General features: G+C 45.5%; 2 protein-coding genes and 1 pseudogene across 2 annotated transcripts; all 3 read right to left on the minus strand.

The window, feature by feature from the left end:
* Positions 1-353: 353 nt before the first annotated feature.
* On the minus strand, positions 354-3,554 carry LOC133883885 (rop guanine nucleotide exchange factor 9-like). The gene is made up of 7 exons (XM_062323274.1): positions 2,637-3,554; positions 2,438-2,554; positions 2,130-2,284; positions 1,925-1,999; positions 1,553-1,825; positions 1,141-1,458; positions 354-1,049 (listed from the first exon to the last, which is right to left on the minus strand). The coding sequence occupies exons 1-7, from the start codon at positions 2,923-2,925 to the stop codon at positions 651-653; spliced, it is 1,626 nt and encodes a 541-aa protein (XP_062179258.1). The 5' UTR covers positions 2,926-3,554; the 3' UTR covers positions 354-650.
* Positions 3,555-4,718: 1,164 nt separating this feature from the next.
* On the minus strand, positions 4,719-5,704 carry LOC133884177 (uncharacterized; annotated as a pseudogene).
* Positions 5,705-9,656: 3,952 nt separating this feature from the next.
* LOC133885859 (uncharacterized) lies at positions 9,657-10,269 on the minus strand. Its single transcript, XM_062325623.1, has 2 exons — positions 9,908-10,269; positions 9,657-9,800 (listed from the first exon to the last, which is right to left on the minus strand). Exons 1-2 carry the CDS (start codon positions 10,206-10,208, stop codon positions 9,754-9,756), a joined length of 348 nt encoding a protein of 115 aa, XP_062181607.1. The 5' UTR covers positions 10,209-10,269; the 3' UTR covers positions 9,657-9,753.
* Between the last annotated feature and the right edge of the window lie 2,583 nt (positions 10,270-12,852).

Raw genomic sequence — 12,852 nt, forward strand, 5'->3', positions numbered from 1 at the left:
CATCTTTCTTCGCTTATTTCTTTAATTCCAAGCCATATCAGTAAAATAAATCATTTGTGAGACATAATAAATATGCATGATACCATCCATTAGGGGTAGACTAATCATAAACTAGCAAGTAAAATCATGTTGCGACCGGCTGCAGACAGCGCGCTTTTTACGTCGTCTTGTTATTCGGTACTCGAGTGATTTGATTCTCCAGTGCAATGGTAGTACTAGTGTGTATATCTAACCGGAAACCTTCTTGCTAAAGCACGAAGGAAAGAGAATCGTCACCACTTACTGAAATTTGAATGGAAATCATGGTCTAAAGAGTTATCAATTGAGCAAGGCGCTACTAGAGAACTACATTTCTTTTTCCTTTTTCGAAACAGTACAAGTACAAATCTGACAGGCCCATTATTGAGGGGTCAGTTCATCAGTTGAGATCTTATGATTAGTTATGTAAACAGGCCAAAACCCAACAGATTGACATGGCCGTATATGCACCAAACTTCCCTTAGGAATGAAGGTAGATCTGAGTTAGTTTGCAGAACGTCACATTGGTGCAGCCTGAATTCTGAATGTCATAATGCTTTGAACATATGTGCTATGTACAAAGTTTCTTCCGAAGGCTATGTGGCAGCATGATCCGTCTGTCCTCGTTGCAGCTAGTGTCTAGATATTGGGCTTCTTGTTCCACCCAAATGCTCAAGCTTCTCTAGGTAAGAAAACCTCCGAGTTGCAATTGACGAGACCTTTGTCAGCTTTGGACCGTTAGCATCCTCCTTGCCATATGTGTTGAGATCTTGGTCCCGTGGGCCCACAAAGTCAAATAGTGTCGCCGAAACTGGTTCCATTCTTCTCAACTTCTCTACCTCGGCCTTAGCATCTGAAACAACTTTATCTGTGTCATATGTCAATAAACTGGGGATTCTCATCGATTCTGCATTCTTGGGATCTTGAGTGGCGGAGTCGGCGTTAAGAACATCTTCAATTCGAGACATAACTGTGAAAGCTAGACTCTCAAGAGTCCTGGAGTAACTCTCCAAAATGGCAAGGCCAACATCCTGAAAAGAGAGAGATGCAAGTTGTGGAAATAAACAAAGTACTGTAGCAGACTGAAAAAAGGAGATGGAAAATGCATATACTTTCCAGTACCCTGTTGTATTGGATTTTGCTTATGTCTAGAGCTGACTGGGCAATGCCAGGAAATCTGTGCTTAATAAGGAGAAGGACATTCTCTGCTCTCCCTTCAAACATTCCCCGCTTCTCGTGACTGATTCCATGCCCCCATGACAATTTGCTGTCCTTAGTCATTTTCTTCTGCCAAATGACTACCGACGCTTCAATTCGGTTCTTCAGATCAACAATGTTGTGCTCCTCAGACAAGTCTACAGAACTCAGAAGTTCTTCTGGATCAAAATAATCGTCAGTTATAATTTTGTACATTGAATCTCCAAGGCTGGACTTCCCATTCTAGCAGACATAACAAAAAAGAGTGATACAGTTATGTTGTTATAAATGCTGCAAAATACGGCAAGACATTATGTAGTGTGGTTTTATGGATAACCTTAGGCAGGGACTCCATGTACGCTTCTGGGACCTCCATTTCCATAAGAACATTAGCATTGATGGCCATTGCTGCCTTCAGGACTTGAGCAACGAGGTCCTTCTGGTTTTGAAGCCATTTCCTGTATGTATCTGACAGACCATTAGGAGGGACCCTAACAGTTGGGAGCCACCATTTGTCATCCTGCCTCGGCGTGTTGCCCTTCTCCGAGTCATCTGCATCTTTTGATACATACCAAAACTCCTGCTTGTCTTTGAAACTATCAAGATATTCCTATTCCACAAGAGAAGCATGCGGTACCACAAGTTAGTAGTTCAAATATCCTTCCGAATTGATTTAGTAAAAGATCAAGAAGATCATGCTCATGCTTACAAGGAGCATTGCATCAAGCTTCCGCAACGCAGGGATGTTCATCTGCAGATCTTGACGCTGCTGGGTTACCATTATCTGTTTGGCAGGAAAACGTGTTGATTCAAGGCAGTTGAAGCACTGATATGCACCCCTGTATAATTGAATCGCATAGTGAATCTGAATAGCACTAGTACAGTAGTACTGAAAAAGGAAATTAATTTCTAACCTCCATGCAGGTCCCGTTCTCGGACACTTGTTGCGAAGGAACAAATTCAACAATGTAATCGGCTACCGACAAAAGCCAGTCGATCTCTTTTTTCCACCGCGCTTTTTGCTCGGCGGCCATCGGCTGCAGGCGGCGCTGCTCCCCAAACACAGAAGCTGAAAAAAAAAAGACATATGAGCAAGAAATTAACATAATAAATCAGCTTTCCATTAGAAATTGCCCAACTCTAAAAATCCAAGATCGTAGAAGGAAAAAATTGGGTTTTAGGAAAATAAGAAAATAAAGGATTCTTGGGGGGAAAGGATTACCTGCAAGATTGGTAATGGCGTTGGACAGAGCCAGAGCAGAGGACACCCCTTTGCCGGTGCCGGACATGTCCTCCCCCAGCAGCAGCTTGGAGAACTTCTCCCTCACCACCTCGGCATCTGCGACCACCAAGCACGAATCATTTCAGCACCAAGATCGCGACAACAGAATCGTTATTGACGGTCCTACAACAATCGTTACCTGAATGCGGACCCTCATGCCGAGCTGGCTTCACCGGGACCGGCGCCGATGACGAGCTTGCAGCTGCCGCCTTGTCCGACGGGCCGCCAGGCAGCGGCGGCGGCAGGTCGACCAACAACCGGCTTCCCTTCGACCCGCAGCTCCTGGACAGCGCCCGCCTGGCGGAAGGCTGCACCGCCGCCGGCGCTTCCATGGGACAGCTGCCCGTATCGTCCGACGCCGACCTCCGCCGCCGGTTGAACGAGAACCTGTGGAGGCCGTGCTCGATCTTCAGGAACGGCCGGGCCATCACGGACGCATGGCTGGCACGCGCGCTCTACAGCATCCGCAATGTCAACGTGGAGCCTTTCTTGGCGCAGAGAGAGAGAGAGAGAGAGGACGGTCGCTGGCTAGATTTCGGGAGGCGGTTTTGGGACGTGAGGAGAGGAAGGGCGGAGACAAGCTAGGGGCGTGCGACCTGTTGGCTGTCGTTGCTGTTTGTGGGTGGCGCGACGGTGGAAGGCGGAGCAGAATTGGCCCGCTTCTTGTCTGCCCAACTCGGAGATCGGCAACGTTCCCAACGTGCGACGCCGAGATTTTCTCGTCTGCGGCTGGACGCCTGGACTCCGGTCTCCGGGTGGCTGGCTCGCCAAATATAAACGCAAGCGCCTTAATTAGCACGGGGTGCGAAATCTTTCGCCGTTCGTGCGATAATGTGATGAACCGTACAAGGTGCTCTCTTCCTGCTCCTGCTTGCGCTTGATCGAGATCCGGAGGAAGAGTAGGGCAAAATAAAATTAAAAAAATCCAAATGTTCGGTACTGTGGTGACTTTGAAGACCATTAGTGGAAAGCATAACGGAGAAATTTTGCTAAATTCAATAAAGAGTTTCCTCAACCAGCTAAATCCCAAACCACAACACAGCAAATGTAAACTGGTAAGGTGACGGCCATTTCAGTCATGTTTACAACTCCAAGCAAGCGAACATCAACATCAGTCATGAAGCTTTCCAACAATGCACGGCAGAAACACAGCCAGAAAGGCCAACTTCTCATCAAAACCACCAGACATTCCATGAACCTATCTATTATATTAATATTTGAGAAAAAAATAAATCACCACATTCGTTTATAAGGTCACGAAATTATCATATTAATAAAAAAAACTCAGACTACTCATTATTACGAATATCTAACGGTCTAGTAAACCAAAAAATTCATATCAAATACAATTAATAAATAGTAAAATTCTAAATTAAAAATTATGAAAAATTAGCAATTAGATTCTATACAATTTAGGAAGTAAAATATATAAATAAAGAGTCCAAATAAAATAAAAATAATTAATAATTAAATTGAGGTTAGAATAGAAAAAAAGAAAGATCCATATCAAATATATATTTTTTGAAAGGACGGTAAGAGCATTGTCAAAAAAAAATATAGAATGGGATAATTAACCTAATTTATCAGAGAAACTGGACCCGAAAATTTCACACCTGCACAGTTAATTCAATGGAAAAATCGGCAAAACCCCTTGCTCAGCAGACATCCTATCCGAAACAGTTGCTCAAAAAGTGCACACCACCAACTACTTGGAGTCCACAAACTGATTGGGTCTGTCGTAGCTTATCGTTGCCAAGCATGAGAGCATCTCCGACTTCCTACGGTGAAACACTGCAACTACCTTAACTCGTCACGCCCACGTCCAAGGCCACCTGATACCGTCGTGGGGACAATCGTTGCACCATGTCATCGTTGCTGAGCTCTGTAGAACCCCGATGACGCAGCAACTCCGACTTCACCATTACATAGCTAGCCCAACGCGCATCAGTCGAGCGCCAAGAGAGATGGAGAGCATATCAAATTGAGGCAACAACTTATTGGGGGAAAAAAACTCCAAGTCTCTAAAGGTGTTGAAGTCCGCCGCCGAGAATGTCCTGATCCATGCCAAAATCGATTGCCACTCAAAACCAATAAAATGACTTCCAAAGCGAAACCTCCAAAAGGACACGACGTCCAAAGGCACCGCTATCGCCTATCTAGATGTCCAGAGCTAGTTTTTCACCCGAAGAATCCATATCAAATATAATTTAAAAAAAATCAAATATCTAAATAAAAAATCCATACAAAATATAATTAATAAAATATTATCATAACAAAATATTATATTAAGAGTAGTCATTAGCGTGAACTGCTTTTTATTATTTCTTACGCGCCGGCACGGCCCAATTTTGGCATCACACTCGCTTCGCACGACACTTGCAACAATCTGATGCATGATCTAGTCGCGTAAATCGGCGCCCGTCAATCTCCCAGTGAAATAGCCAACACAAAATTGTTGAACGGAAAAAACTGGGTCGGGCAACACAAAATAGCCAACACAAAATTGTTATTCGTCACGGCCCGACCCGTACTTGAGCCCGAACTCCCGGAAGCCGATCTCCGTGTCCGCGGCGGCGACAAGCAGCTCGGCCGCTTGCGCCGGCTCCAGGATCTCCACCGCGCGCTTCATCGTGCGCACCGCAGCGAGTCCGCCCTTTCCAGCACCCTTCTGACCCACGCCACCAGCCCGCCCACGTCCAGCTCGGTTCCGGACGCCACCACGCCGTGGCCCTCCTGCACCTGCGCCATCTCCCGCGACAGCTCGTCCTCCTCGGCCACCGTGCGCCGCTGCAGGTCGTCGATCTGTGCCAGCTGGGCCGGAGTGAGGTCGCCCGACCGCACGCCCAGCAGCAGGTCCGGGAGCTGCGCCTCGAACCGGCGGCCGGACTCGGTGTACAGCAGGTGGACCAGCGTGGTGGGGCGCCACCCGGCGAGCCACCGCGCACGGCGCGGACAGCGTCCAGACCGGGTCCAGCTGGGCGCGTGCGGTGCAGTAGCTCTCGAGGTGGGCCACGAAGCGGCCCACGAGCGCGCTGATCTGGGCCAGGTCGTCAGATCAGCGGGCCGACCTGAGGTCCGGCGCAGCGACCGAAGCCCGCGGAACCAGAGGTGGAAGCTCCATTCCCGAACGGGGCGGGCGCGGGGAGGGGGTGGGACTTGGGAGGCCACACGGCGGGCGGCGGTATTTATAACGAGCGGCCGCGCCATCCGAGCCGTGAGCTGGGACGAACGGACGGCTGAGGATGCGCGGCCGGGCGTATGAGGTGGCGATAAGTGGCGCGCATGCAGGAGGCCCATGTGTGCCTCGAGCACTGGCCGTCTGGTCCTGGACGGCGACGCCGTCACGACGGGCAAGGCGGAGGCAGCCGGCGTGTGCGCGCGCCAGTGGGGTGCAGTGACTTACGGCTAGTTGGTGCCGCCCACCAGCTGGGGCTTTAGAGTTTAGACCATGAGAAACTCGTGCCGAATTTTCCCATGGAAGATAGAAGCTTGCAATGCATTAGCAGCAGTGACCCGCATGTTAAGTCAAGCAAACCTTAATGAAGTGAAACATTAGCCCTACATCAAACACCCTAAGAACGGAAGCGTGAGGTATTTACCTGAGTTCGGTGACGCCATCTGATGATGGTGAAGAGGTCGCTGGTGTGATGAAGAGACTTTGCCGATGTAGTCGATCACCAGCACGAGTTAGATGAAGAAGCGGCGGTCTTCACCTCGTTGACAGCACCCTAATGATTGGATTAGGGTTAAGATGTAAGGAGAGGCGGCTGACTTCGTGAGTTAGCTCAATATCCTCCGAAACCCCTCCTATCTGTTATATATGCAGTGCTGCACGAGGTGGGACCGCAACCAAAAACGTTGGATACACCCCCAATCACGGTGCATTTGAGAAACGGCTCCCATGCGTTTCGTTTGTTAGTTAGAAGACGTTAGGAGAGTGGAGCCGAGATCAAAACCAACATTCTCCCCCTTGATCGTAAGGCTAACATCATAAGCCCACTCTCAATGAAACAGCATACCAAGGCAAAGTATTACAGCGGTCAATAAAATGCCACTAAAACCCAAATACCTATAGTGTACCATTTCATCTCGAAATGGAATTTCGTTATACTTGATGGGAGTTGGTTTGTTTAATGGTCCTCTTAATCCAGAATCATAGACTTTCCAATATCCCCATGCCGGCAACATGATCACGAAAAATATGAGGTGGTAAGCCTTTAGTGAGTGGATCCGCAAGCATTGACTTAGTGCTTATGTGCTTGACACTTATTGTTTGATCTTGGATTCGATCTTTCACAACGTGATACTTAATGTCGATGTGTTTGGCAGCACCACTCGACTTGTTGTTACTCGTATAGAAAACTGCGGGTTGATTATCGCAGTATAATGTAAGTGGTTTTGCAATACTGTCGACCACTCTTAGTCCCGGGATAAAGTTCTTTAGCCATACAGCCTGCCCGGTAGCCTCATAACATGCCACAAACTCAGCTTGCATCGTTGAAGATGCTGTAAGTGTCTGCTTGGAGCTTTTCCACGATATAGCTCCTCCAGCAAGGGTGAAGATATAACCTGACGTGGATTTCTTAGTGTCTACACACCCCGCAAAGTCTGCATCCGAATAACCAATGACTTCAAGGTTATCGGATTTTCTAAATATAAGCATGTAGTTCTTAGTGCCTTGTAAATAGCGAAGGACTTTCTTAACGGCTTTTCAGTGGTCCGGTCCTGGATTTGATTGATATCTGCCAAGCATCCCGGTCACGAAAGCTAAGTCAGGGCGTGTACAAACTTGAGCATACATAATGCTTCCGACAGCTGAAGCATAAGGAACCATCTTCATTTGATCAATTTCATATTGGTTCCTTGGACATTGATATGTCCCAAACTTATCGCCCTTAACAATAGGAGCAGGCGTGGCAGAGCACTTATGCATATTGTATTTCCTTAGTACTCTGTCAATGTATGCCTTTTGAGACAAACCTAATGCTCCTTTGGACCGATCTCGATGAATTTCAATGCCAAGAACATAAGAGGCTTCACCGAGATCCTTCATATCGAAATTAGAGGAAAGAAATATCTTGGTCTCAAACAGCATATCCTTATCACTACTGGCCAATAAGATGTCATCCACATAAAGAACTAAGATGGTGAATTTCCCCCCTTTAAACTTTATATAAATGCAGTTATCAACTTCATTTTCTTTAAAACCAAAATTTCTGATGACTTTGTCGAACTTGAGATACCACTGTCTAGACGCTTGTTTTAGACCATAAATTGATTTCTTAAGGCGACATCCCAAATGTTCGTTGTCTTTCATGACAAAACCTTCTGGCTGAGCCATGTAAACATTTTCTTCCAAGTCACCATTAAGGAATGCCGTTTTTACATCCATCTGATGCAGCTCTAAATCATAATGCGCTGTGAGCGCCATAATTATTCTGAAAGAATCTTTACTTGATACAGGAGAGAAAGTTTCATTATAATCGATTCCTTCTCTTTGCGAGAAGCCTTTAGCTACGAGCCTTGCTTTGAACCTTTCGATGTTCCCATTAGAGTCATGTTTTGTTTTGTAGACCCATTTACAGCCTACTGTTTTGGCTCCGTCAGGAATTTCTACTAGGTCCCATACATCATTATCGCTCATAGATTTTAATTCGTCATTCATGGCATTAAGCCACTCAGACGAATGCTTACGCATCATGGCTTCTTTATATGAGTTGGGATCTTCTGTCTTCCCTATGTCATTAACATCCTCATTCATATAAACGATATAATCGTTCGAGATGGCAGGTCTCCTGTCACGCTGTGATCTTCTGATCGGTTCATTATGCACTGCAGGACAAGGACTGGGTACTGCAGGGGACTACTGAGGCTCATCATTAGGTATATCATTAGGAATTTTAGAGACCTCAACAGGGGGTGTACTGACGTTAGTTTCTACTGAAGGTGCAACCACCTGAGGCACAGGGATGTGTGACTCTTGTATCAGTGGAGTAGGAACATAAACCCGTTTTTCTTCAAGATCAACTTCCCTTGGCTCCATATCCCCATTTTCAAGAAACACAACGTGTCTTGTTTCTACGAACTTAGTGATCCTATCTGGACAGTAAAAACGATATCCCTTTGATCTTTCTGGATACCCGATAAAGTGACAACTAACTGTCTTAGGATCTAGTTTCCCAATGTGTGGATTAAAGACTTTAGCTTCAGCTGCACAGCCCCACACACGTAAATACTTTAAAGAGGGTTTTCTCCCACTCCATAATTCATATGGTGTTTTTGGAACTGATTTACTGGGAACCCGATTAAGAATGTGTGTGGCTGTTTTAAGTGCCTCCATCCACAGTCCAACTAGTAAACTAGAATAGCTGAGCATACTTCGCACCATGTCCATAAGCGTGCGGTTGCGTCGCTCAGCTACCCCGTTTTACTGAGGTTCACCAGGTGTAGAATATTGGGCTACTATGCCATTTTCCTGAAGGAATCTGGCAAAAGGACCAGGGATTTGTCCATATGTGGCATGCCTCCCATAATATTCTCCTCCGCGATCCGATCTCACTACTTTAATCTTCAGGTTGTGCTGATTTTCTACTTCAGCCTTAAATATCTTAAATTTATCGAGAGATTCAGATCGATCTTTAATGGGGTAGATATAGCCGTAACGGGAGAAATCATCAGTGAAGGTAATGAAAGAATCAAAACCGTCAACTGATGTCACAGGAAAAGGACCACATATGTCCGTGTGAATTAATTCTAATAATCCTGTGCTCCGAGTGGCCCCTTTCTTTATTTGCTTAACGTATTTTCCTTTAATGCAATCTATGCAGTGGTTAGAATCGGAGAAGTCTAAGGGTTGGAGAATCTCTTCCTTAATGAGACGCTCCATTCTCCCCCTCGAAATGTGGCCTAAACGACAATGCCACAGCTTCGAAGAAGTCTTATTAATTGTACTTCTCTTTCTTTTATGGCTTACATTATAGACATTCATCGTCACAGAGGATTCATTAAGAGGAAGCATATAAAGTTTATCTTGTCGGATGGCAAGACCAATATCCTCTGAATTAAATTTAAGAATGCATTTATTATCTCCGAAATTACAATGAAAACCATCATCATCTAACATTGAAATTGAAATGAGATTCCTCCTCATAGAAGGAACATAAACTACATTATTTAATCTAAGAGTGAAGCCACTATTAAGAACTAATGGAAAGGATCCGATAGCTTCAACTTGAGCTTCCTTCCCATTGGCCACTCTAAGACTTCGCTCCCCCTTTCTTAATGTTCTCGCGGTAAGGAATCCCTGTAAGGAGTTGGTAACGTGCACAGTGGCACCTGAGTCAATCCACCATGAATTAAGGGAAAAATCAGCATAAAGTGATTCATCAATGAATGTTATGAAATCATTACCCTTCTTTGCAAGCCACTTCAGGAAACCAACACAATCCTTTTGGTAGTGGTCCTTCTTGTGGCAGAAGTGGCATCCGTCATCTTTAGATTCTTGAGAGGCAGGAGCAGAAGGAGCAAATGCCTTGGGCACCCTCTGTGCTGCCTTGTCGTGTTTAGCGACGAAATGCAACCTTTTCTTAGACTTGAAATCCCCTTGGAATTTTCTTTTATTCTTGGGGCTGCTTATTTGATTCACAAAATCTTTATTTTCAGCCCTCACCCTCTCTTCCTCTTGGACGCACATTGCGATCAAGTCGCTCATGCTCCACTTCTCTTTCTGAGTGTTGTAATTTATCTTAAAGGGAGTAAACTCAGGAGGGAGAGAGGTCATAATGAAGTGGACAAGAAAACCCTCAGAGATTTCCATATCCATGCCCTTGAGTTTGGCAGCCATATCTGTCATCATCATGATGTGTTCTCTTATGCCACCAGATCCATAATTATACTTAGTGTTGAGGAGCTTCTGAATCAGCGTACTGGCATAAACCTTGGAGGTGCCTTTAAATTGCTCCTCCACAGATACCAAGTACGTCTTAGCTTTTTCTGAGTTTGGGATTGCTCCCCTTATAGCATCTGATATTGAGTTCCTCATTATCATAAGAGACATGCTGTTGGACCGCTCCCACTTCTCAGAAAGTGCATCATAAGTTTTCTTTAGTTCATCATAATTTTCCACGCCAACGGTGGGAGCTGTGGGAGCGTCAACCCTGAGTGCATAATTCAGGTCTAAAACACCAAGGACAACAGTCACCTTAGCTTTCCAAGCAGGAAAATTATTGCCCGTGAGTTGCTCTATGCCGTCAATAGTGGCGGCAATAGAGGAAGCGTTAAGAGCTGGAGAGAAGAATTGGACCTGATTAGTAAATTTATCATGAGGAAATAATTTGCATGAAAATAACCCTACGTTGGTCTGATTAAAATCATGCAAAAAATAAAACTCCAATCCGCATCACCGTTGGGCAGAAAACGGAAAAGATATCCCATAATTACAGTCAACTTTGGTCAGAAAGTAATTATGAACCTATTGAATTGGTCGCAAAATTCTCCGGAAAAATCTTCCCGTTGGATCCAATTCAACCAGAGAATTAACAATAATATTTTATGCATTAATCATCATTAACTTTGGGCTATTTGCATCAGATATTCCAGTGCATAAATAGAAAAAAAAACGTTAGAAATCACTGAAAATTCCAAATAAATGAAAAAGCCCAAAGATTTAAAGAAACCGGCCCAACAAGACCTCTCGGCCTGGCTTGGCCCAGAAAACAGTGCGCGGCCCAATTGAGTTTTCGGGCGCGCACCGGCCCGGCCGAAAGCGCGGCCCAGCCACCGCGCCCGGCCTCGCGCACACGTCGGCCCGAATATCTCAGCCGTTCTTCGTGATCCGACAGCTGCCCGACGAAAACGCGTGATATAAAAAATGCCGTCGCCCGAAAACCCTAACCCTAATCCAGTTTCCTCTCTCTCCCGAAAATGTCGCCCGATGCGAGAGAAAAAACGGCGACTCGAGAGTTCGCCGGCGATAGAAGCCGCTGGACAAGAGAGAGAGAGAGAAACAGCGGCGACCACGGCCACCCGAAAGAGAAGAGGGCAAGGGAGGTGCCCCCGTCCCGGATGAACCGCGCGAGCGCAGGAAGGAGATCCCGCCGGAGGAGAACTCCGACGGCATGAACAGCGAAGGAGCCGTGAGTCTTCCCCCTCCTTTTTTTACTTCTATTGCTCTAGAATTTCCAAAAAATGGGCTTAGGGTTCGGGATTGAGGGGAAATTTGGGGTTTAGGGTTCGGATTTTGGGGGGGAATTGGGGATTTCTTAGGATTTTGCTTAATCTCCCCGATTCCCCTCCTTCTAAGTGCTACCCGAGGTCCAAAAAAGGGACCTAAGGTCCTAAATCCGAAACAATTAGCACATAAGAACACAAAAGTGCACAAAAACATCTCATCCGAGACTAATGCATGAATATGTAGGTCTAAGCCGATGCTAATTGGGACTAATACGCGTCAACTAAGCCTTAAACACAAGCAATTATTGACTAAACATGCTTAATGGACAAAACAGTACTAAAACTTGATCAAATTGGGCCTAATTAACATTAGCCGAACCTAATTCATCTTAAAAGGATATAATTTAAAGCTGATTGAAGTACGCCGAGAACAAATAGGCCAGTTTGATCAAAAAAGACATCAACCGAACATGATCTAGTCTAATTAAGGTTTAAAAACGGTCTGATTAGGGCTAAAGATGGCTCTGATGCCATTGTTAAGTCAAGCAAACCTTAATGAAGTGAAACATTAGCCCTACATCAAACACCCTAAGAGCGGAAGCGTGAGGTATTTACCTGAGTTCGGTGACGCCATCTGATGATGGTGAAGAGGTCGCTGGTGTGATGAAGAGACTTTGCCGATGTAGTCGATCACCAGCACGAGTTAGATGAAGAAGCGGCGGTCTTCACCTCGTTGACAGCACCCTAATGATTGGATTAGGGTTAAGATGTAAGGAGAGGCGGCTGACTTCGTGAGTTAGCTCAATGTCCTCCGAAACCCCTCCTATCTGTTATATATGCAGTGCTGCACGAGGTGGGACCGCAACCAAAAACGTTGGATACACCCCCAATCACGGTGCATTTGAGAAACGGCTCCCATGCGTTTCGTTTGTTAGTTAGAAGACGTTAGGAGAGTGGAGCCGAGATCAAAACCAACACCGCATGCTGATCGCGAGGGATTTCAATTTTGTTTTATAATTATTTTTATTTATCGGTGAAAAGATCAAATTCGTAAAACTTTGTAGAAATTTTGGTCATTTTTTTTTCTATGTTCTGTGTGTCCCGTATGTCAGGAAAGAAAATTTTAAAATTAGATATTTCTTTCTCTTCTAAAACTTCAGAAATTCGCAAAGTCTCGCCAAAAA

This window comes from Phragmites australis, chromosome 11 (assembly GCF_958298935.1).
Source record: "Phragmites australis chromosome 11, lpPhrAust1.1, whole genome shotgun sequence".
Lineage (NCBI taxonomy): Eukaryota > Viridiplantae > Streptophyta > Magnoliopsida > Poales > Poaceae > Phragmites > Phragmites australis.

Bases quoted from the DNA above. Each gene is read 5' to 3' on its own strand.
- LOC133885859 (XM_062325623.1), bottom strand. From the start codon at position 10,208: ATGAGCGACTTGATCGCAATGTGCGTCCAAGAGGAAGAGAGGGTGAGG. The intron at 9,801-9,907 runs GTAATGATTTCA...AACTCCTTACAG, and splicing joins GAAGTGGCTTGCAAAGAAGG to GGATTCCTTACCGCGAGAAC.
- LOC133883885 (XM_062323274.1), bottom strand. From the start codon at position 2,925: ATGGCCCGGCCGTTCCTGAAGATCGAGCACGGCCTCCACAGGTTCTCG. The intron at 2,555-2,636 runs GTAACGATTGTT...TGGTGGTCGCAG, and splicing joins GCATGAGGGTCCGCATTCAG to ATGCCGAGGTGGTGAGGGAG. The intron at 1,050-1,140 runs GTACTGGAAAGT...CTCTCTTTTCAG, and splicing joins GCAAAATCCAATACAACAGG to GATGTTGGCCTTGCCATTTT.